This window comes from Cyclopterus lumpus, chromosome 22 (genome assembly GCF_009769545.1).
Source record: "Cyclopterus lumpus isolate fCycLum1 chromosome 22, fCycLum1.pri, whole genome shotgun sequence".
In the NCBI taxonomy this organism is placed as follows: domain Eukaryota; kingdom Metazoa; phylum Chordata; class Actinopteri; order Perciformes; family Cyclopteridae; genus Cyclopterus; species Cyclopterus lumpus.
The window spans coordinates 6,982,179-7,008,381 of NC_046987.1; the positions used below are offsets into that span (position 1 = coordinate 6,982,179).

At 42.5% G+C, this 26,203-nt stretch overlaps 1 protein-coding gene across 1 annotated transcript; it reads right to left on the minus strand.

Annotated features, from left to right (window-relative positions):
• Positions 1–4,004: 4,004 nt before the first annotated feature.
• Positions 4,005–26,203, minus strand: syt14a (synaptotagmin XIVa; the record flags this gene model as incomplete). The annotated part of the gene is made up of 8 exons (XM_034525225.1): positions 4,005–4,318; positions 6,813–6,869; positions 7,617–7,806; positions 8,454–8,903; positions 8,989–9,260; positions 17,150–17,377; positions 20,065–20,217; positions 26,149–26,203. Coding segments are annotated over 8 exons (1,719 nt in total), but the record flags the coding sequence as incomplete, so codon positions are not given.

Below are 26,203 nucleotides of genomic sequence, written 5' to 3' on the forward strand. Positions count from 1 at the left end.
CTGCCAAATAAGCAGCAAAATGCGATAATTGCTCCACCTGTTGGTTGTTTTTAGGTGATGGTGAACTTCTGTAAAAAGAGGGGTTTTTTTAGGGCAGAGCTGACTGCTGGAACAGACTACAAAGTAGATGTTTGCTCGTATGAACACAAGCGTAGTTGCTTTAAGGTAAATGGGTGAGATGAGATGGAGAACAAACTACTCCCACACAAGTGTGTTGTTTTTTTGTTTTTGTTTTTAAAACAATAATATCACATATAAATTCTCTCTATCATCAATCAACTTGTAAGATATTTCACAAATCAAACCCAGGCTGAAGTACAGAAGAACAGTACACGTAGAAGTACATTAAGACACTGTGACACAAGGTTGCTGAGTGAAAAACAGTAAGGCACCAATGCCGCCGGAGGCACGGGTAGGAAAGAAATAATCACCAATTAAAAACCAGCATTAAAAACCACCAAATTAATGCAAAAGAAACAATACTGCAAATCATTGACGCATTCTGAAAACCCTTGTTAGGGTAACACATCTCGTGAAAGATTAGCCGAACAAAGAGCGAGAAGGTTGTTCTAGGTCTGTGCTGGTTTGCACAGAAGCAACGGAAGGCCATAATAGCCTGAATGTTAAAAGACCTTGTTATGAATAATAACCCATATATTACTGTAAACTTAGTGTTGAAGTTAAAATACTACTAAATAAACGGCATAACTTGAAATGTGGTTTGGATTTCTTTCTTTTTTTTCAGGATCATAGAAAAGAAAATAATTCAAAAAATGTGAATGACTGGGGTTCAATGAGTTACTTCTTGAATTTTGACACCGGAATTTCCCACTTTCCCTGTTTTGTTTTGAAAAATTACCCGATTGTAGTTTCTTTACATTTTGGGTGCAATTTTCTATCCAAACTTGCATACAAAAAAAAAACGGCATTTCAAATCAAGTGTGCGCTTGAATCATTTTACAGAGGGGAATTAAAAACACATACATGTTTCCATGTTACAAATTTAGTGGTAAATTAAGCAGCTGCAACATTTCACCTCTAGCTATTCAGTTGCCTGTACGATTAAAATGAACTTTGGCCTATTTCTTTATTTGTTTTACTTCCATAGATTGGTAGCAAGAGGTCTTACAAATAATTGGCACGCTAATCATACGCGTGTGGCACAAAAGGAAAGCGAGTCGACATTTTAAAATAAATTTTCAGTTGCGAATTCTTCTCACCTTAATTTCTTTCTGCAAAGAGTTGTTGAATAACCTTTTTTGTCACCAACGTTCATGAATCCCGGATGCACAACAGGCGACTTCTTCACTAATAAGTCTCCACTCTGGCACATGGCTGCCATCACACAAGCCCAGCGACGGCGTGAAAGATCACGCCGCTATATTCCTGCACACCTTCTGTTGATGCAACACTTTCTGCAGGCTGTTAAACAGCGACGCAAAAGAGTTCATTTACTAAAGTCAAGTAAAAAAATATATATTAACAAAAATCCAGGCTGATCACAAAACAAATAGTGGATTTTTTACTTTTGGATTCAAACGATATGACGCGTCTATCCGCGCGTGCACGTACATCTTTCACTCGGTGTGTTTCACTGTTGTGCTGTAAAGGCTGTGCTTCGGTTTCACACTGTTCAAAATCGCCAAAGCGTGAAAAAGCCGAGACGGATCGTTTTGGAGAGGAAAAAACATGAAATAAAGCAGCAGAATAAACAGCAGCAGTCCAGAATGGCATTGCTCACAGGGCGGGTTAAACATCTGAATCACGAGGGAGCCGTCGGTATCGATACAAAAATAGATATGAAAACATTTACTGTATATAAAGTACATGGCAGACGATCAAGAAGTGGGTTACTTTGTTCTAAATACCGGTAATTATAAATTCAGAAATTGTCACACCCAACGAGAAAATGCCACAACTACCTATATCACAGCCCCCCCACCCTCCCTTTACCGTACCTTTCCAGTCAACGCACACACACACACACACACACACACACACACACACACACACACACATCCACTTGGTAAACACTGCACTAAGCTAGCTTTCACCACAACCACAGGCACAGTAAAGAGCATATGTATATTCTGTTGTCTGTTAAATTAAGTGAGTAAATTGTCCACAGCTGAAGAAGCACAGTGTTGACGCACGCTGTGGCTCCAGTGACAGCCGTTCGAATCCCTTTCCGTAATCATGGATGCGGGTCCGTGTGCTCTGAGGGTCTGAGCGCCTGTGTCCGTTTTTGTACCGGGTCCACTTCCAGAACTGTATGAGTGGACTAAACCATAAGGCAAGGGGTTCTGTGTGTGCAGCCACAGCACTCATTAGCACCAGAGCAGGTAAAAGAGAGCAACGGGAACATTTTCTTGTCACCTGTTAACATCACTGTGATGTGTGATCATGGTATTTTTGTAATTAAAGAAGTACCCATACAATTTTTTTGTAAGGAAATCTTAAATAACTTTTAATAAGTGTTTGACATTCAGTGTGACTTTTGAGTCGTGGATGGAAACAAACTACTACGCTTTTCTCTATATAACGGATGTCAGTTTGTCGGTGATTTCACAAACTGGTGTTTCATATATTGAAAAAAATTAGGTCTAACAATGTGGAGTGCGAATTTCGTCTGAAAGATCGCTGCTCAACTCCCGTCTCCAAATCAGCCGCGCGACACTTCTGCTGTCAGGTTATACGTTGTGGATTTGATTTGCTCTGACAAAGAAAATGTCTCAAATTATTTAGTTCATGTGTTTCGTTTGCTTACGGTGAGGCTCAGGCGATGGTGAGATGTTTTTGCCTGCGCAGTGTGTCAACGGAGAGGGATCCGTGAACGGGTTGCAATTCAGCCCAAGTCTCCCATCAAAAATGGCCACCATGTCATTGGCCTCCAACATATCTTTCACCATGCCTCCATCCCCAGAGTCATGCACATTTTAATGCCACAGAGACCTGCAATGAATCCGAAGTAGAAATTCCCCTGGACGGAGGAAGTTTTTTACAGTTCGAGTTGATACATACATAATGATTAATACGTGACGAGCAGGGAGGCTAGAATGACCAGTGTGGTAGCTTCGTGTAGCCACACCTCTGGCTTAAACAACAGACATCTGGAGAAATTCAAGCTCAAGGGTTGAGTAGAAAGGTTCCCTGGTGGTGTTGTTCTGTTCTCAGGCAGAGACAGCATGACACTGGTGAGAAAGTAGCTAGCCGTGGCTTCTCATGCTATGCAAATAGCATAAAGCTTTCACAATACTTCTCCAAAACAATAAATATTCATAAAATCAATGACCAAGAAACAGTCAAAGTGAGGTTTGGAAAAACAATTTTGCTGAATATGGTAGTTCATATTTATTCAGAGTTAGCCCCTCAAACATAGTGGGTGTGGTTTGTTTGAGGTAGTAGTAACGTTCAGGTGGGAAGTTTGACTGAGGAAATAGGTTTTTAAGGCCTTTAACAATGGCGGAGCAAAGTCCACCACAAAGTGGTAAATAACTAATCACGACTGACGTGAAGAGTGGAAATGGTTGTGTCCTGTTCTGACCTCTAAAAAGGGAACTTTTGCCCCTCGGTCAACCTTTACATTCACGACGTAAACTTGTTGAACAAGTTGCAGAAAAACAAAAAGCTGTCAGATGTCAATAGTTTGAGCCGGAAGTGTGGATAAACAAAAATGATCAGATTATAATGTACTCAACAGCTTTACCCGGAACCGGATTCCTTGGAACAGGGTCCCAGCTCAACCAGTTCGTCACGCAAAAAAAAAACATCAACAGAAACTTAAAATTCACATCACAAGGCAAAAAATAAAAAATATGAAATCACATTACTGTTCATATGGCTGTCAGTGATTTTACAAGTAGTATTTGCCAAGTTGAACACCACATAAATTGAAAAATGTATGTGGGGAACCAGGGTCATCTCCACTGACCCTGGTTCCCCCCCGGACGTCCCTCTGGGGGCGGCGACTGCTCCGCGCAGTTACCCTCGCTGATCTCCGGCCGCTAGGACTCCAACAAACTGTGCCAGTGGCAGACCTGTTGTCCCTTAGACTCCTTCATCTGAGTCCAGTGGGTGAGCTCCTCCTCCCCAGAGCTGTTGAGGCCTAGCGAAATCCAGCCAATCATCTCCTTGCGCTTCATGCTGCGCTTATTGTAGACGGAGAGGATGAGCGTGACGTCCGACAGCTGGAAAAGAGCGACCTGGAAGACAAACGTCTCTTTGTAGGTTGGGTTGGGCTGCCCTCGGCAGATGGATGTCTTACACTTGGACATCTCGTGGCCCATGGAGTTCAGTAAGGTCAGCTTTACATATGTATCTGAAGCGGGAAACAGGTGGAGTAAACAATTAAAGAGGAAATGATGTAAACCTTCAGAAATATATATAGATATATATATATATATATATTTATTTTTTTATGTTTGGCACCTGACTTGAGTGCTAGATTATTCGTGCAAAATCCTTATGTTTCTCCGGTGGTACTCTTTGAATTAAAGCACGTCTACCTGCTGCAGCTGTGTTTTCTCTGCTGCAGAATATGACCCATTTTCCCCCCACAAATGTTTTTTTTTCTCGTAATAATGCCACTGCAGCGGTTGATGTATAAGATCATGCCGACGTACGATGCATGTTTTTTTTCCTTCTTCTTCTTCTTCTTCTTCTTCTTCTTCTTCTCCTGATCAAACACACAACGCAGCTGTGAGAGCGAGAACTCAAAGGGTGCAAGAAACGTTACTTCTGTCTTGTTGCTATGCAACTACTGTACATGTAACCTGATGTCGGGGATAGTGTTGAGGATGAAAGATGGACTAGAAAAAAAGTTAGCAATACGTCTGCCCGTGCTTAGAGGTGTGGAGCTTCTTCTTCAAATTAATGCTCCTCATCAGGACAGCCCTCCAGGGGCAACTGTTATTGTCTCCGACTTTGACGTGATGTCACGACATAACATGTGCACAGACTTTTAGAGCCCAGGGCCGCGTGTCCCAAAACGGGCTTCGTCCAAAATGTGACGCATCGCCTGCTGCAAACAAATTAGATTGTTTAAGAGACTGGTGCGTAATTCTAATGCATCGTGACAACGGTATTCACATTAGTGGTTTTCTTTTAAATGAAGAAAAGATAATTGCTCAAGATATTTAGAATCGAACAGAAAACCTAATCGTTGGACATGTTTCACATTAGCAGTTACGTTCCTCATAATCTTGTGACCCCCCCCCCGGCCTTCTATTTCTTTGTAAATGGGTGCACATTCCAAATAATAATTTCTAAATGAATCTCATTCATTTAAAGAGTAGAAAATCAGAAGGGGGGAAAAAAAAAAAAAACTCTGGCATTATCAAGTGATTCAGCATTCACGGTTTCCTCTTTCGCTCCCCCGTTTCCATGCAGGAATCACGTGTTCAACTGAAGCCACAAATCCAGCGGAAAGTAAACGAGGCAAGACTGGCAATCACAATGGGTCTTTGAGAGTGTTTCGCCCCTCGTTTACAACCATACTCCATAATAATGGTGTGCATTATGTTCCTGTCTGAGGGGGAGTATAAGGAATGAATTGCCGGGGCTTTCATGCCGTCGAGTGCCAGCTGCCTTCCAACGCCTCGCTCGCCGCCTTGAATCACACATTCAGTTGCTCCCTTTGACATAAAAGCACTGTGAAAAAATAGCCTTGATTTCTTTTCCGACTGCTGCTGAATGGGCTCTGTGGAGCTGTGGATGTCTTAAGTGGTCAGTAGCGGTGATGCACGGCTCTTTGGTATTGTTGCTGAATGAGAGGGGCTGCGACTGATGATTAACTTGACTTGTCGGCTCGGTACTGTTTTGAAATTGTAGAAAAAGAGCTGTGAAATTGCTCTGCATCATTCAGTGCGCTCTCTCTACTTTGTGAGACGCACAAAGTCAATCAAGGCCTTCGTAAGGATTTTGCACAGAAAAAAGCACGTTTTTTTCTGCGTGCGTATGTGTGTTATTTTTTTCTTTTTCCCCCAGTGTTACCAGATGTGACTATTTTTCTAAATGCAATTTGTATGCAGTATGTGGATATGCTATTTAGGAGAGCACAGACAATATCAAAATCTGGCAGCTAGTCAAGTAGACATTTATGAATACAAGGAACGTGGCAATTAACGGGAGGACAGTGCGGCGAGTCTTTCAGATGGAACACTTCTGCTCGACTCACACGCGTCCCGTTGCTGTTTCATATGCTGTGAAGCAGAGCGGAAAAATGTAAGGCGACACCCAAAAGCATGCCGGAGTGTACTGTTTGAATCAAGCCAGCAGTTGATGACGCACAGCCCTTCCTTCTAGCGGGCCACCGGCCACCAAGCAAAACCGGATTGAGTAAGCATGAAGAAGTGTTACTTCAGACATGAAAGACCTGCAGGCATCAACTGGCACAAACACAGGAGAGCGATTTGACACAGGTAGCGAGAGCGGTTGCGGGGCTGGATGCACGACACACACACACACACACACACACGCACACACACACACATTCAAATAAGGAAGGGGAACAGGGTTTACGGCGAGCAGCCATCTTCATGGATAAGTGTTTCGGTTTCAAAGTGTGTGTGGAGGAGTCACTGCTGTAGTTCATCATGCTGCTTTTTAGTGAGTGATGTTGATCTTGCACCATCTTTTAATTTTGGAAAAGAGATGAATGAGAGGATTGACAGCACTCTCGTGTCTGTCTCCTTAATATGAAAAGAGTCAAAGTAAATGTAAAACGCTTTGTGTTTGATCGACGTCATCCATGAAGATGGCTTCAGCATTCCTCGGCGACCGCGCGTCACTTTTGCGGCAGGACAGAGACTCACCTCGGATAATATAAACCTGTCCACCTATCAAGTGTTTTAGACAACAGAACAGCCCATCTGACAACAAGGGTTGGACAGCAGTAAGAAAAAACAACGGACCGAGATGTCAAAAAGGTAGTAGGGTGAGAAACATGTTTCAGGTGCAGACATAACAGAAGATGCGAGGAAAGAGAAAACAGGGGTCAGAAGGCCAACAAGATTGCACAAAGTTCAACAACAGGCGGCTTTTGTTCGAACTTGCTGCTCGGAGCCCCGGAGACTGACCAGTAAATGAGGGGAACCAGGGATCAAACTGGAGGGAAACTGAAAAGCAGGTAGTGCAGCTGAGATAGAGCGGACTATCTCTCAGTTGGAGAAGTTACAAGCTGTGCATAGTTTCCCTCTGGCTTAGTCTTCGTCGGGGAAAAAATTGAAGCAAATAGCATTTCATGTACATTTAGCAAAATTGTCAGTTTTAACGATATTTCCCCAAGAAATCTTTGCGCTTTTCGTATTATATAGGTGTGCAAATACCATTTACAAATTGCATTAATTAAAGGGCAGTTGTGGACTGAAAATATAGTAAATGTAAATCTAAATCTGTAAAAACAAAACATTGGAGTTTGGATGTGACATCTGCTTTAGAGGCCGATTAGAGTGGCGTTATCACACGATGCATATAGTCTGCATAAACATACATCCCTATGCACAGGCTCAACTTGTCCCCCCCCCCCCCACCACATCTGAAATAGGTTGAAAAAAATGGTTCACACTCTTCACTACTCTTCGGGCAACAACTCAAACAAAACGTTTTAGAGTACTTACTGGGTGGCTTGTTGGCAGCCAGGTTCTTAAAGTGGATGCCTTTGATGATCTCCACAGAGAGGCGACCTGTTGTGGCGTTGTACACCAGGCCCACGAGGATCTCTGGCGTGGAAGTCTGACTGACTGACTGGAATGATGAGGCGCTTTCACTGCATGTCATGTCGGAGAGGCTGACCTGGGATTCACCACCCTGAAAACGTTTTGCAGACATTCGGAAAATGATTCACTCACTGGTGCGTACATAAAGAAATCACAGTTCCAGACACGACTAACAGCATTTGCAAAGCCCAGTGTACAATCATTCTGATGACGCTTCTTATATACACGTCTGACAATTGACTTTCAAGACTAATGTGACTTGCTTATGTATTTCTCACTATATTTCTCACTAGATGCCAAAGTAAAAAACAACTGTGCTGTGAGAAACAATACAAGGCCAGTAAACTAATATAGGACAGGATTCCTTGTTGAATAAGTTAATGGTCCCTTGGGGTTTGAGAGATGCATATGCTGCTTTTCCTCTTTGTAATCTAAATACATTTAAATTGATGTAACATTTTCAATTCTAGGAAAAGGAAAACAAACCACCGCAACTAAATTGATTGTATTACTCCCTGATGTGCAGAAAGAGGCGGGGCCATCCATCCCTCAGACACATTAAACCGACAATTCGAACAAAGGAAGCTGGTTCAATCTTTTCGTTCCCTCACGCTGGAAATTCTAACCTCGTTCTGAAAATGCTATCCGACCACATGAAAGATCGATAAATGTCGAGGCGCAATTAGCAAGGTGTTGAGAGAGCGCTCGAAAGCCAACACCTGCTTTGATCCTACTTACCGGGAGAGCACAGCAGGGGTCTAATATGACCGGCACAGACACTTTGCCCTGAAGGTTGAGCTTGGTGAGGTAAAACACCTTCTCCCCGAGCGCCTTCTCCTTCTTCATCCGCCGCACACTGTAAAGGCGGAATCGCATGGCGTAGTTGCTGATCATCTCCGACTCGACGTGGCTGAAGCGGAAGGTCTCGGTGAAGATCGGGCACGGACCTCTGGCGATACCCGTCTTGGCTCTCTGCTTCTTGGTGGGCAGCAGCACCAGGTGGACCTGCCAGGAGATGTTGCCCGTGCGTTTCAGGGCGGGAAGGTCCGATACTGCCATGATGGTGACCGCCAGCTGCCGGTCCTCCAAGTCGTAGTCGAACACCACGTCCAGAGTGCCATATTTTGCAAGTGGATCTGGATCATAACCTTTAGGGAGCCGAGCTGCTGATCCACGGGCTGACATGTCCTAAAGAAACCAATGAAATGCTCAATGTGCAATATAAAACTCAATGTATACATGTGTAGTCATATCTTGAATCAGCGGTATTTACCTCCGGGCTGAGGACGGCTGTACTGTCACTGGGTACATCCTCCTCGTAGCCCTTGTTCAGGTAACTCTCAGTCTCGTGGCCGTCGCTGCACTCACTGGGGCATTTGCCGAATGACAGGCGGGGACTGCCGCTGGTGTAGGACAGATCACACTTGGCGTCCCCCAGGTCGGACATCGTACAGGACATCCTTGGAGAGCCGTTCTCATCCTGGTAAGGAGGGGGCTGAAGCTCGTCCAGCGGCGGCGTTCGTCTCATCCTCTGGATGCAGTTGGCTGGTTGGAGGGACAGCGGAGAGATCAAGGGTCACGACGATGCACTCTTGTTGTCAGGTATCGCATGATATGTGATTTTGTGTTTGAACGACGGGGAGAAAGTCTACTGTGGTTCTTGCAAGCAGTAAACACAGTGCACTAACATGCACTAAAAGCACACACGGCAAAGAGTAGAGACATTACTCCACCACATCTTACACATATTAGTAGTTCTTTGCTCTGAATATCAATTTTAGCACCTATTGGAATCTCTTGACTTTTCATCTACAGCCACCGCCATCATTTCAGCAAGCTGCCTTTCCTCGGATCATTTTAATTCATCAAAACAATACGTCGGAGAGTGCAACTTTCCCCATTCTCTTTTAGCAATGGTATGTCATGCTGGCATTGCCATTTCGTTGCCTAAGCACAGCCTCGCAGAGACACAGGCACGACTGTAGACTTCTGTTGACTGCCATCACTTTAAGCAAGGCAATGCGATTGTATTTGTTTGGCATAGTTTATACACGGGGTAATTCAAAGTGCTCCAAACAAACAATGATATGATTTGAAAAACCAATAACAACAACAAAACAGAGACAAAATAAAATGTCCGGATATTGAAAGTAAACCCAATGGCAAACAGATATTTTAGCTTTGATTGAAAGGTGAGACATGTTGAAGCAAGTGCAGCTAACAGCAGCCTCCCCATCTTTGGAGTGGGAATGTAGGGAGGAGCACTACTTACCAACATGCCGATAAGTATTATTTATATTTATACTTAGAACGAGACAGAGACATCTCTGAAGTATCTTCATCCACTTTTAACAACAATGAAGATAGCAGGAGAGAAGGTCCCTTGTGGTTGTGCTAATAAATTGCACTTAAGTGAGCTCCAGTGTTAGTTAGTTCATAGTCCAGCGCCTGCCTTCAACAGTTTTGGATGTGCGTGACCACGACACTCAATTTGAGAGTTGCCTCGGAGGCATCGGCGTTTTGAATGAGTGTTTTGTTCGATGCCTGGAATAAGTGGTTAACGCAAGCTCGAGAGATTGTACCGCTTTGTTCTAAGATATAACTTCGTCAGTAGACAACCCTCTTGTGAATACGGACCGTGGTGTAGTTTGTTTATAGCCTAACGTTTGCTTTTTACTTCTGAAAATTGCATTCACGCTTGCAAAATCATAAAAGTGGGGCTTGTTTGTGACGATTATCTCGCTGAACAAATTGCGTAAGTGTCATAAACTTGTGTTTTCCACAGAGCGTATTTCTGTGCAAAAATACAATGGAAAATTAATCCCATTGACTTTTTGTGTTGAGGGAACCAGTGTGGTGCTGACTTCCTGTTTGGCCTCCAAAAACATGTCATCCCTACTACTAATCTACGAGTTGAAAGAAGTATTTCTCGACTACAACACAGACCGGATCGGCTGACAGTGACGCTCTCATTACTCAGGCTTTACACAGGAATTAATGCATAAGTACTCCTGCACCGCCATGACGTTTTATGTTATATACATTAAAGTATAATCTGTAGCCGCACCTCAGTGCCTCGGTATAATTCATGTTCTCCTTTATATATAATGTTCTTACAATTTAGTTTATCGTTCATGTAATTCTTCAGCGTTGAGTCACACACTGTTCAGTGTGCAATTTATCCTACATTTCATTTCCACTCTGTGGAGTGGCGCTCAGTCTGCCCGTCCTTGTGAGCATAATGTGCTCTCTGAGAGGAATCTTTTGAATGCACAACCTAAATAAAACATCAGATATGCACCATTAAAGGACCAAACGGAATACTTCTTAATCTGCCACAGACTTCACGCCTCTCACCTTTCTAAATGATTCAGCCTGGAAGGCAGAGAACAAGGCTACACTGAGAGCGTCTGTGCCACAGAACCCTGAATAGTGTTGTCAGCTGCATTCTCAAATCTGCCTCCCTTGTCCAATTTGGATTCACACAAATGTAGCAGCCAATGCTAATACTCCCATAGGGACACTGGTGAAGAGTTCCTTAAACCCCGGTCTCTTGCAAAACAAAACAAAAACAAAAAAAGAAAGAAAGAAAATAACTGTGTGGGGGGGCTTTTCTTTTTTCTTTTTCTGTCTCCATAACTTTTGGAAAAAGCCAACACTGTGATGTGACGTAATCTTCTCCAACTCATTGTTCTAGCTTTCTCCCAAGTTGTTGAAACTTTCACTCTTAATAATGTCAGTGTGAGACACCACCTCAAAGTAGCACATAACAGTGGCAGGGCGGAGGCAAAGGAGTCTTAACTAAGTGTCATGGAGGGCTTGATAAAAGGAGCAAATCCATTTTGAGCAGCTTTTTTTCCCTCTCTCTCTCCCTGCTGAGCCGGGGGCGGTTGATTTGATGGAAGCTGCAGTGTAAAAGCACTGCTCTTTTCTCCAGCCCGCTAATTGGGATGGTTACCATTCCTCCTCTCGTCTAACCCACCCTTCCTTCACAGAGTTTCATCCCCTCTGTATTGCCGCTGTGTCGCCTTGTTTTGCCGCCTTGTACCTCCTCCGTACGTGGGGAAACAGTTTGTGTGCTTCTGTGAACCTTGACTGGGAAACTCGGGGGGGGGGGGGGGGGGGGGGGGGGGGGGGGGGGGGCAGAGCAGCACCCCCTCCTTGAGTGGCCCTCACCCAAAACATCATCTGTAGCTATCAGTAAGAAGCAAAGATGAACACATTGTTCTGTGATTAACAGCGATTAATCGCATTATGCGCAAAATTCAATAATGAATTAACAACTAGTGTATTACACACTTTTATTTTAAAGTAATGTTATCAGAACAATATAACAAGCACTCTCGGAGCAACAGCAAGTTAACATACAGAATATAAATCAGTGTTCTTTTTTCTTCAGAACAGGTACCAGAGAACAGCATCACAGTCTCTGTTCAGTAGTTATGGTCCCTGTTAGAGTGACGTTAAGTGGTCTAGCACAAAAGAAAGTACACAGCTGGAATTTACTGTGCAGGGTACTTTTTAGTCTGTAAAGCCTGTGGATTTTGCTTTAGAGAATCTCAGTCAAAGAAAGAAAAAAGAAACCTTTCAGTGATGCAGGTTGAGCAGTTACACAATGACTAAATTAACTTGTTGTATCCATTCCTTTGTCCATGTTCATGCAGCACTTTTTTTAATACACAATTTGGCCAATCCGCGTCCTAAAATACATTCAGCTTTGGGCCAAAGTGATCTGGCCCAAAGGCTGCGTGCGTTCTCGTCAGGCGCCTTTTTTTTCTCATTTCTTTTTAACGACGTGACGACCAGCGCGAGCACTTCCAAGAAGATCCGACCCGGTAAAATCAACGGAGACACATCCAGCATGGACAGTTACGGGAGTAAGGGTCATGAAGCACTTGTTGAAAGAATTAAGAAAACATGAGAACACCAGGACACACATGGATAACTCCTCAAGCAGCCATATTGGGCAAAGTGAACGTCGCTACCAGCTGGACGACGGGCAGGATTGAGGAGAAGAAACACAATGAGGAGAAAAACAGGCTCACTTTAACCCTAACAAGGTTCATAGGGGCATCTTAATATATAAAGATGTTCTATTAGATTTTATATATATACTGTATATATGTGATTTATATCATACGATATTTATATGGTATTATAATATATTTATGATATGTATATTGTACATTTACATTAGATGGTATTTATATATCATAGTATACTGAATATGGGCTGCACGGTGGTGTAGTGGCTAGCACTGTCGCCTCACAGCAAGAGGGCCGCGGGTTCAATTCCCGGTCGGAGCGGTCCTTCTGTGTGGAGTTTGCATCTTCTCCCCGTGGCAGCGTGGGTTCTCTCCGGGCTCTCCGGCTTCCTCCCACAGTCCAAAGACATGCTGCAGGTTAATTGATCTCTAAATTGCCCATAGGTGTGAATGTGAGAGTGAATGGTTGTATGTCCCTACATGTGCCCTCGATGGACTGGCGGCCTGTCCAGGGTGTCCCCTGCCTTCGCCCTATGTCAGCTGGGATAGGCTCCAGCGCCCCCGCAACCCTTAATGAGGATAAGCGGTATTGAAAATGGATGGATGGATGGATGGATTATACTGAATATTATGATATGGTATATATTAATATACTGAATTGTATGAATAAGATTTCCTTATTATGTCAGTGTTGGAATAAATGTTAAATATTTAACTATAAAGTAGAATTTTTTTTGCACTGAATCCTTCTGGGTTGTTTGCTGAAATTGATTGGATGGCCCTACCAAAACCACTGATTAAAGCAGAGCATTTACTTTCTATGAACAATTTTGACTGAATTACTTCACTGACGCTGAAATAATTCATGAACAAATACACAGTGACGCGTTGCCACGCAACACAATGTCCTCATCGTGACGGCACGGACAAAACCTCCCGATTATTTCTGTCTTGCTGCTCACTTCTTATTTTGGGAGGCTGCGCGGTGCCACCGGAGCACCCGCCCTGCCTGATACTGCAGCCTCTGCACAATCGTCCTCATGTATAATACATATGTCCCGAGGATAGAGCTCTTCATATTCGCAGACAAACACGCAGCAGTGGGAAGTCGAGAGAAAATAACACAGACCCCATTAGACTGTTACGACAGGTCTGGAGTACACTCTGTCGTCCACGTCACGGCAGCCACCTATGTATACATTTCTGATAATATTTGTTTCTGTTTCGTTGATTTGGAGGGAAAGAGTGACCTGATGTGAGGACTGGTGTGAGGTCACTGCTTTGATCCGTGATGGGTTAGTGGGAGAGAAAAGCGCAGCCATCAAAGCCTTACCTCGGGGAGGAAAATAACGAACCTCTAATACTTTCAAGCACAGTGCAGTCATGGATGAAACGGAGCTCTCGCTCCACTTCCTCTCCGGACTGCAGATCAGATTACTGCTTATTACAAGTAAAGTTATTACAATAATCTGATGATCCAAACAAGTTCAGAGGAACTGCAAACGTATATGTTTTTTCTTTCCCCTCCATGGATACGTTTCTCTTAGTAATAATCTGCTGTCAAATGCTGCATATTCTATATAATCCTACAAACCTTGAAGGCCATTTGACTCACACAAAAACAAACACAAGACATTTCAAGGCTAAAATGTTGGTATATAAATAAACCAAGTACATTTCAAATGATTGCTGTCGGGCACACATGACTCAAAACCCTGCCTCTCTCTCTCTAGTCAGGGATGACTTTCACCCCAAAAAATTATAATAAGAAAAAAGTCCTGAATTCAGTGTGAATTGCTTCTTTGAAATATATTAAATTAAAGTTTACAGTATTGCTGTCTAGTCATATCTCCACATATGTTCTCAAAAGTCCCGGTGCCCTTCGACTATAATAATACAGCAAATGTCCTCACAAACGTGATCACACAACACATTTGTGACATTTAGGAGGTCGACCTTCTGAGCCAGCGGGACCCCGGCATGATGCCGCATGGGACATCCGAGGGGCCTCGAGATGATTAACAGAAGTAGAGAGCGTGTTTGTGTTTTTTACGCGACGATACGCTTAATATTTTCGACTTCCCTCTAGTCTTTGCTTTTGTTCTTGTGAATTACCTCTTAATTACACTTCTTTGGGACTTTGATTTGAATAAAAGAAGGAAACAAATGTGTCTGGTAGACATGCGGTTGGGAGTGGAGTTGAAATTATTTCTTGATTAATTGATCAAAATAATTAAAACCATCTTCTCAACTGTAAGGATGAATATTTTGTTATAAAAAGCAATTTCCATTTGTCCTCATGCAGATCTTCACTATTGAGACATTTATAGACAAAACAATGACTCTACTAACTGGGCAATTAGTTGTAGTTGAACATGTTTCACGCGGTCCAAAATATGAAAAATAAATATGTTACATCGTGGTCTCCTTTAACTACATTGCTGTTCAAAGTTAGTTAATTTAGATTTATTTATAATACTTTTTTTTTAAGATTTAGAAACCGAATATTGTGAAACATTAGCAGGCCATTGAAGAATGATCTTGCTCTGAGTGCGCTCTGTATTGTGAGCTCATCAGTTATGTTGTTAGAGACGACGCGTTCTCAATCGGAGACACACAAGAATCACTGATTAGCTCGTGTCCTCCAAGTCTCAAAATGAAGAATTAACGTGGCGGCGAGACAGAAATCAAATCAGGCCATTGTGCCTTCAGATGATGTGTGCAACACAAACGACCATAAAATATATTCATGTCATGCCACTGAGCTGGTTCCACGTCTCCGAGCTCAGACAAGGACCATCTAGTGGTGATGAGGAGACGTGCAGCTTTTGCAGCACTTGCGTAACAACAACCTTGTTCAGTGCGTTGCCTCTTTACTAATGGAGACAGAAGCATGTCATGCGCTACTTATCCCTCAGCTACACATTCAAACATTGCCTTAAATAGATTGTGCCAGACACTCCACCCACTGTCTTATGTAACGCAGAGCTGGTTCAGTCATGATTCACCGATGGAGGACCCTGGCAATGTTTTGTTTTTGTCTTTGAAAAACACCGGCAGACATTGACGCGGCTGATTACTGTCGGAGGGTGTTGCACACAAGCATGTCAGATGTGCATCTTTGTGTCCAAACAAAAATACAATGTTAGCGTAATACAGTTATCACAGCCTCCGTTTATGTCCATTGCATCCAGCTTTACATTTACAGTTCTTGTCACTGTTTTTATTGATTCATTTCCCTGATCTCATCTAAAATTAGCTCGGATCAAATGCTATTAATTTTTCATTTGCTCTATTCATCCCTTTAAATAAATAGTTTGACATTTGGGCACATATGTTTTTATGCTATTGAAAAAACAATACGGTGGATGGGAAAGATAAAACTTCCAGACAGCAGCCAGTTAGCTTAGCTTAGCATAAAGACTGTAAAGGGGTAGAAACAGCTAGCCTGGTACCGGTACCTCTAAAGCTCACTATGACTTTTGTTTTTTGTACAAACTATACAAGATAAACACATGTTAACCAGTGGGCTTCAGAGATGGAATGTGTTCCCTTTAAACAGAGCTTGACAAGCTATGAATGCTAAGCTAACCGGCTGCAGCTTCGTGTTTGTCGAGGTGAGAGTGGTATTGACCGTCTTATCCAACACTCAGCGATCAAGTGAATAATGGTATTTCCTTTCCTTTCTTTCAAATACTTTACCACAGATTTTATTTTCCTCCCGTTCATTGTGGCAATTGTTCCACCTGAATACATAAGTCCAATATAACAATGACTGCAGTATATCATTTGATATCAAGTGTGTGACACGGGCTAAATGATTGATTCACATTCAGCGCGCAAACGAAGTGTGCGTGTCAAATAAAAGACTGATCCAAATAGGTCAGCGCCGGCGTTCTCCTGTGACTCGCTCTACTTTGAAATAAAAGAAAGACCTGCCTTCCATCCGCCGCGGTAAACGCCTTGTGATGGTGAGTCGGGCAGATGGGAAACAGAGATGCATCAAAAGGAGGACAAAAAAGAAAAAAGAAGAGAAGTGGGAGGCTGCGGCTGTGTAGATTATGCAGACAGTTGACTGTTTCACAACCCTCCCACGGAGAGTGTGCTGAACGGGAGCTTCGCTTTGATCACCTCTCAGGATTAACTGACAGTGTGAGCCAGTGTGTACGTTCTGTGTGTGTGTGTGTGCGTGCGTGCGTGCGAGCGGTGCAGTGAGGTGAAGTCTGTGCATTTGGCTCAAGCTTGCTGCAGTGGGGGAATCTCTGTGTTAATCAAAATAAACACCATTTACCATTGTTTCCTTTGTGGATGTTTTTGGAGAAATAAACCCCCAAAACAAATCAAAGAGATTCTGAATAGCACCTTAGACCTTAGAGCTACGCCGTCTCTGTATCTGAATACTAGCAGGGAAGACTTATTTTTTTTAATTCCCATATAAATTCAGGCCTACCGTCGTCGGCCGAGGCTTCGCTGCTGTAGCCGTCGTAATCAGCAGTCAGAGGGCTGTACTTCTGCCGGCTCTCCCAGCTGAAACCTCCTGCGTGTTTGGTGGCAGTGGGCGCCTTGGCTCCTCCCCGGAGGCCTTGGGAACGGCTGACCGCCTCCTGATACTGACCCATCAGCTCGTCCTCGCTGTCCGATGACGAGCCCTGCAGGTCGGCGTCAGAGTAGGCCTTGTCTGTTTGGGGTAAAGAGAGACCGCCTGGTTACTGTGGCCCACATCCCCAGTCTCCACACTGGTGAGGGTTTAGGGGCTGTCCACCTGTCCACCTGTCAAATCGTCGGCAGACCTTTTTTTTTGGCGTCAAAGAGGACGGCACATGTGCCTGGCATTTTTAATTTACACAGAAACATTCAGGATTTAAGATGGCACATAAAAATGATGATATTACGCAGTTTATTCACCAAACATTTATTTTCATTTTGTTATTAAAGCTGTTTTGAGAAAAACGAGTCCAAAGATAATTTGACAAATAACTCATCTCGTGAGGCAAACCTGGAAGACGTTCAAATCAGGGAGTAAATATAAAATATCCCTTACAGTCTCTCTCACATTTAACAGGTGACATCAGTCCATGAGGGTTCAGGGTTTGAGGCCTTACGGGGGACATTGGGATTGGGCCTGACATTGGGAAAAGATCCCAAGCCTGTACTTTACAGGAAGTCTCCTGAACTGCTTAATAAAGGGCACACAAGCAACAAAAACTAAATTAAAAAGTACAAAGAATATTTCTCCAGAAAATCTTTTCACCAGACTATCGTCTATGAATGTGTCACTAAAACTAAACTTGACAGTTGCCAAATGATTTAAAAGAACAAGAATGAGACTCGATTTAATAGTTTTTGAGTTCAATATCTGAACTATTATTTTTCTTATTATTATTACAATTTTTTATTTTTTATTTCGTTGTTGTTAAATGTCGTGATTCACCAACTCGTCTTATGTAAATTGCCACTGTGTGTTCAAGGTGCCAGACATGAAACATTATGTTTTATTAATCACATTATATCAAAACTAATTACAATTATTGTGGTCGGTATACATTTGGGGGAAAAGAAGACATTTACTTATTTCTTTTGCAGTATAAAAGTCTGAGATCCATTCCTCCATCACTGCACCGTAGTGTTTGGTTGTGGCAGCTGTTGCTGATTGGATCATTCATTGATTGGATCTTTCATTGATTGGATCATTCATCGCAGCTTTGTTACGGTGACATCTGCACACTCACCTTGCGATGCCGTTTTCTGGATTTTATGTTGTTTCTGCTCCCCCAAATTATGTAAATGTTCCTTCCAGTGTTTCACACATGTTGAACTCAGTGAGAAAATGACCTGGTGTTGTGATTTATTCTGTTTTATGGCACATTATGCAACAACGTGCCTTGTTATGCAACAGAAGTATATTTATAGAAATATAACTCAGACAATAATATGTTATTATTAAATTGTGGAATGCACGTTTGTTAGATAATGTAAACCACTGGACAAAGGATATCTCTGTTAAACCTAAACATTCAGTGTGTCTGTGGAGATTTGCATTATTGTGACATAACGTGGTGGATTAATTTGGACTGCTGCTGAGGTTGTTTTAATCTTTGGCCCACGCGAGGGAGAAATGAAAAAATAGAGAGAAAAAAAGGATAACGGAAGAAATCTAAAAAAGCAGGGGATGAACGATCCATACAGTCGAGTGTGTCAATAAAACCCTCACTACAACATCCTGTCTTTTCCATACACCAACTATTCAAATGCCAGTTGTAGCTTCACGTTTGTTCCAGCAAGGGGCAGCACAGCTTCAAAGGTACTTCATGTCGGCGCAGACTGAACAATTAACTGTATTTCCAAAAATGCATTTAATTTTAAGAGCATTAACAACAAAAAAGATTATGAGTCTATCAAAAACAGCAGATATTTGTTCACTCGACTGCATTATGATTTAACACAATCAATGAAAAATGAACGCAATTGTCCCATGTTTGTGTTATACTTTGGTCATTGCGCAAAAAGACAAACAGGAAAAGACACCAGGAACCATCTCGTCATCACTGCCTCCCTTTGTTTTTAACTGAATGTTTACCGGGAGGGAGAGCCAACTCCCTGAGCGGGGCTCCCTGGGGCGCCACCAACCTTTTAAACTCCTGAAGCCCTGTGGGTGGATGACAAGTAAACAGGCCCTACATCTGTCAGCAACAGTAATCCCTTCTTGGGTTGAGAAAGGCCATTGCCAGAGGTCAGGCCTCATGGTACAGGTGGTGGTATGGGGGTCCATCGTATAATGGAGTGGCTGGAGGACACTGATGACTTGACTCTAGGTTATCTAGGGCATGGGAGGAGGCAAGGGTTGGGTATCTGATCAATCCCGTGGAAACTCTCAAGAAGAGCCACGGTACCGTTATGAATCTGTGCCCTAAACTGCAAGTGTAAAATAGATACTTAATACATGTCTCGTTTAAATCTACTTATACACAAAATAACACTTTTGTTGCACGTACAGTAAGTGCCTCTACTTTTGGTTAGTTGTGGACATAGTAAGATATCAATGCTGTCCTCAGCTGTCAGATGAATGGGGAACATATCTGAATAGACACCTCAAACCTTTTCAGCTTCAAGAAGGCAGGCTTTTTTTTTTTCCCTAGTGGCCTAGAGTCACCAAAAACTGTGTAAAGTGAGCCTAAGTGAACACAAGTGGAAACTAACATGGACATTCAGATCACAATTGGGCCTGGGAGTATTCCAAACTTAAATAAAAGTATATAAATGCCATTTGCTTTGAGCAATAATATGTGCAATATATGTGTCAAATGTGCCTCGAGACTTTGAGTACTTTGAGTGCACAAAAGCGCAGATATGTAACCGCGGGCTCACCTTGCAGATCGTTCTTTTTCCTTAAGTCATCAAGGCACTGAAGGCTCCCTGGGTTCTCGAGAGCCAACTTGTTGTTCAGGTACCAGAACAGGAGGGTCATGAGGATGATGAAGAGTCCGATGGCCGTCAGAAACCCCAGCACCTCTGGAGAGACTGAGACGCAGAAAAATTTCAAACTGAAGTTGCTTCTGTTAAATATCAGCACACTATAGCCCCAAAAAAGCATAAACATACATTTTGGTAAACAAATTAGATCATGGCTTAACGTATTTCCCCAAAATGTTGCACTATTCTTTCAATAAGCTAACATTCTGGTGCTGGAAAATGCATACATAACGTAACCAAGACTCATTTTAGCCATAAACCATCACATTTCCTGCAAACACGGCTGGACATACATAGAGCGTAACACAGTCTTCTTAGTTAAGTGAAGTAATGTTAAATATTATAATCAATGTGGTTGGTTCATGATGCATTTATACGGTATAATGAATGTGTTTACTGCAACACTCGAATGCACCTTAAAACATTAAAAGGATGTAACCCACTTTCCATAGACGTCTCAAGACAGACGAGAGCAACAGAGGCAGGTAGATTGAAAGAAGCCAGGAGACAGAAAACAAGTAGAGGTGAGCAAGAGAGAGAGAAAGAGAGAGAGAGGGGTTGTGTGTGTCTGTAGGGAAACAACCGGTGTGTTACCATGGCAACAGGTTCAGGCTACAGCGCAACTCCAGACTCCAGACACCCAGGCGAGTCAGATCTCATTAAACACAACACTGAGCGTCCCACGTCAGCAGCTACATTTTAGTTTGGAAACGATCCGAGATGCAGACGGGATTCTTAAAAATTGAAAAGCCGGACGAAGCCCTGTTGATGAAGACAATCCGAGGGAGTCCTTTCCACACATGACCTTCCACCTCATATTTGACCTTCCAATACCCTCATGGAGGTGCGTCCTCGGGCTTCCTGTCTTAGCCATCAGAACTAAACATGTTTCTGTCGCTTGTCTTTCTGACAGTAGATCAACCCCTAGCAATCAAATTAGCTCAATGTCTCCGCCCTCAACCGCTGCCGACAGTTTAATGTAACCCTTTCAAACATAAAGTACTGCCAATGTAATTAAGTGGAACATTTTTCAATTTGTGGACCTGGAAAGAAATTCAGGGCCAGTCAACCCTTCAATGCCGGAGATTGACTGTCACCTCCTGCGGGGAGCTCAGGATATTAATTTGTCATTTTACACCGGCAAAATCATTTGCGGTAATGTGGGGCATACAGAGGTATGTCACACATGAACAGACATTAAGTGCTCCATAATACTAAAACATCCCTATGAGCCAAAGTCCTACTTTACTTCCCCCGCAGAATGATGTGTATCTGGCTCTTGTCGTACGCGGTCAGCAGAGTTTATTTAAGTAGGGGTGCACATGAAAGATCATTTTTCACAGCTATATTCAAGCCCCCAAGCTGTGAATATTGTGTAGAGAATATCAGAGATCCAGGAGGAAACTGAGAAAACGGTCGTAATTACAAATCTATCTGCTTCAGCACCACGGAGAGCGACACAGATTTATCGACACGTGGCACAAACACGTACAGATAAAGGAGCAATGAGTCAGGCGGACTAGACTGACGTATTCTTTTTGCTTCTAGGAGATGGGGTGGGGCATCCCTCTCCATCCCCCCTTCTGGCTATGGAGCCATACCCAGTCAGGGCAGTGGCAGTAAACTCACCCCTATTTCAGCCATTTCTGCTGACTGTGACTCGACTTATCCAGGATTGATTGTCTTTGCAAATGATTCAAGAATAAAATAAAATTGCCACATCGTGTGTGTGTGTGTGTGTGTGTGTGTGTGTGTGTGTGTGTGAATAATGGGATGAAACCGGCGTAACACTGTGTCTGGTTTCTCAGCGTTGCAGAGATTTGTATACACAGTCTAGCACGCAGGCTGCGCTGAGGATTTGACGTGTGAACGCTGCGCACTCTCGAACACTGCATACAAACTTTATCACACAAAGTTTGTGATAGCAAAAAAACAAACAACCGTATGCGCTGCTCCGTGATCTCTGCAGGAGGGCATGAGGGGGATTTGGATTGTGGAAGGCAGTGGAAAAAGTGACAAAACCTACAATTAACGGTTGAAAATGAACAAACAAAGCTGAACTCTGCAGGATTTAAAATGGCCAAGTCAAGATTTGTTATATAGTTCCACCTTGTACAAATACTGTTTTGGTATACAATAGGTATATAAATACTGCTTTGAAGAGGAACTATATATGAGAGAAAACCCCACAAAAGAAATAATACGACCCCACAAAAGAAATAATACGACCCCACAAAAGAAAACCCCACAAAAGAAATAATACGACTGATTTAACACTCCTCATGAAGATTAAACAAAAGCATCACTGGAAGACTGATATAGTTTGAATCCCTAACTGGTAATCATATACAGAAATCATGTGTTAAAATTAAATTAAAAATTAAAAACAATGTGTACATGTAGTTCTATCTAGATCCTCTACAATAGCAACAATCAGCAGCGCAAACATCTCACTTTACAATAAACTACTGAAGGGTCATATAAGTAAGAAGTGAGAGGCGATAAAAGAGAGCAAAGCAGAAAAGTTGTTTTTTGTGCAATTAGAAAGAATAAATTGTTCACCCCTCAAATGACTGCTGAGCTCATTCAACATGATGTATTAAGCTCTTCGCAGCAGCACGAAAACACCGTATCCATTAAGTTCAATTAAACCAAGCGGCCTTGGTGCAGATGAAGGATAATGAGCTCATTTGGAAAGAAAAGTGTACTTATGACATTGTATTTTCCGATCAATGATGGTTATGATGTTTTCTGTTCATTGTAATACCCACACAATGCCTGCAACAATGAGCTGGACTCAGCCAACAGCGCCACTGAGATCAACCTCCCTGCCCGCCTTCACTTTTGCATTTGTTTCGGTCCGCAGTGGAGTGAAGGCTGGTTATTATCATTTTACACACTTACGTGATTAGTTATTTTCTAATTGTCTACATTATGAAAACAAGGGAGCTGCGAACTGTTCTCTCACAATTAAATATGAACATCCAGAACTAGAAAAGAAGGCTACGTAACCTGTCGTGCTCTCATTTCTAGCTCCTGTTTGACTTTTTCAGCTGTGTTTTTGAATTTTAAAATTATTAATAATAATCACAATAATAATAAATCATAATCATATTCATAATCATAATAATCATAATCATAAAACGATTCAGTTACTGTCTGTAAAATGTGCCTGGGCTGTAATGCTCCTTGATTATTGTTGGTAGCCCACGCTTGGTCACATGGCGAGGTGGGAACAGGAGGCGTGATCCTACGGGAATGCCTGTCTGCTCACGCTGCACCAGCTTCTCACTGTTGACTGAATTATTCACAGCACAGATGGAGCACGATCCTGCTCTCTAGAGCTCCCTAACTGGCTCCAACGGGGTAACCGCGGAGCTCTGCAGACCGTTTCTCTCTTTACTTTGGGCTTCCTGACTTAGGACAACATTGCTGTTTGTTTTGTTTGACTGTGTGCGTATTCAATATCGGGTGGCAATAAAAATGACATAACGTTTTAGTTACAAAACAGAAACTCACTGCTTAATTCCTATGCAACGAGTCGTTTTCAGAGCGTTTAGATTCTCACCTCAAAAAAATAAGACCTATCAAACATGATCTACATTAAACAAATCAGTCAAAGTAAGACGGTAAATGAACTAAGATTAAGAAAGAAATTAATAGTTTATTTGTGAAGAAAGAATATCAGGCATCACTTTAAGGACACAACTACTGCAGCCACACACACATATGTTTAGTGTTGTATGTATTCTACTGTATTCCATTAAAGCGCTGAGAATAACCCTTAGAAAACGTGTGGGGGACTGACTTTGTTACACAAGCAGCTCAGGGATCAATAATGTGTGAAAAGCAAAGAAAGTAGTGGTTACAAACAACACCAACACCTTTGGAAGATTCTTTAACGCGAATGTGTGGAGTGGATTCAAGGGTGAGAAGATGAGAAACATGAAAATCATGAGCATAAAGAATAAAAAATGCATTGATACAGCGTGACAAATCAAGTCTGACATTGCTCCCTCATATCATTTTAAATATATGAATACTATGTCATGATAACCTGTGACGCAAGAAATACTGGACATCTTGAGTCAATAAAAAGCATGTTTGTTCATAATACTATCATCACAATAGGGACAATCAAAGACAACCAACAATAAGAATGAGAGCCGGTGTCCCTTTCAACTGGCGAGCTTCGACACAGGGATTTCTGACACACTGGAAGAACTGCGTTCCCCACAATGCCCGGCAGCACTGAGAGGAGCAAGAGGACGTTGCTGGGGAAAAGGACATCTGGGTTACTCAACTGACCATGTTTCCATAACGACCTGACTCAGGTACGGAGGATGGCCGGTTCACGATGCCATGTTCTTAAAATTGTCAGTAGCGTTTCGGTTTGTGGGCGTACGGAGATTTTTGATCGTATTTGCTCAAATGTATTGTACTTGCGAGAAGAACAAAATAAACTGCACATAAGTAGAAAACTAACGTAAATGTGCAACAGTCAAAAGTTCTGGGAGGCGCGTTGTTGTCTTTGTTGGGTTCTGTCCGCATGGAAACAGTTGCCATGTTGAATATCAAAAAACATCTCGAAACCACAAAAAACACCCACACACTCTGCAGGCAGTCGGTCCATAAGCACTCTCACCAGCACTCCCGTGCACACTCCCACACACAATGCCTCGAAGCACAGCACCTACTGTGTAGCCACAAACCTGTCCACACACTCACCCACCCACACACACACACACACACACACACATCTAGAATAACAAAACCAATAGAATAACCCACATTATTCAACGTGCACACAACCAGGCAGACCATTCAGGTGGCCCCACACACTGTGACGAGCACCCTCTGAAAGTACTTGTTTCAGAGGGTGCTCGTCCCAGTGTGTGTTTTGGGTTTAAAAGAGAGTCATCTCCATCCCAGAATATGAACACACTGCCGTGGCAAAGCGAGGCACTGAGTGCTCTGACTCAACGTGAAAGAATATGATTATTCTAATCAGCCTGATTTGCTTGTTATTACAGAACTTTATAGCTGCCGCACCATCGTGACCTTCAATGCTCCCGGTTACATAAAAACACTTTTGTGTCATAGGAAGCACAACATGTCCCTCAAAGTAAATGTTGCAAACTATAAGTTTAGAATGAACACCATTTAGGTCTTCTTTAGCTAATTAATATAAATCCACAGTAATGTTACGGTGACACTTCATAATAAATTAAAGTGTAAGTACCTACTGAACAATTACTGTACCCCGTAATTGTTACTAGGCAACAAGACAGGACAAATGGGTCAAACAAACTGACACTGCAATAAAATGAGTTAGGTTACTAACTATGACATTAAAAAAATGTATGCTAAAATCTTACTTATTATTAATAGAGTGTAAATATTTGTTGTCTGGGCAAAAGATATTCGGCTCCATCTGTGAGGTTGTAGCTTTGAAACAGTCTGTGGTTGTTTTTTAAAATGATTATAAAACACTGGGGAGCAGTGATGTAGCTGATTGAAGATCTACTGAGTCGGACCAAACTGCTTCTGGCTTTCTGGTGTGTGCACAACAAAACTCACTTTCTTTCTTTTCTGTTTTCTTGTTTTTAGGTAAAGTGCCACATGAAGTATGTCTCTGCTATTGTTAAAGACCACACAGGCAACACATGTTATTCTTCTGTCTGCGCCCTGTAATTATTCAATACATGCTCTGTAATTAAAAGATTACATATGATGTAATTTACTTCTGTCAAATTTAAATAGCAATCTTTCATGCCTTGAATTTCTTTTTTTTTTTACTTGGTCCGCCTTGAGAAAATGTGACAAACATTTTTAACATTTTCAGTTGACAAAACAATGGACACAAGCAGTGAGCACACACAACAACACAAGGCTGAAACAAACGCACAGTCCCACGACAGTGAAGGGGGGGGAGTGTGGCGTCAAAGGTCGACCTCCCAGAGCTCTGTTCTGCCCTACCTTTTCTGACGCAGACCAGCTCATGTACTCCACAGTTACGCTCGCCACCTGTAAA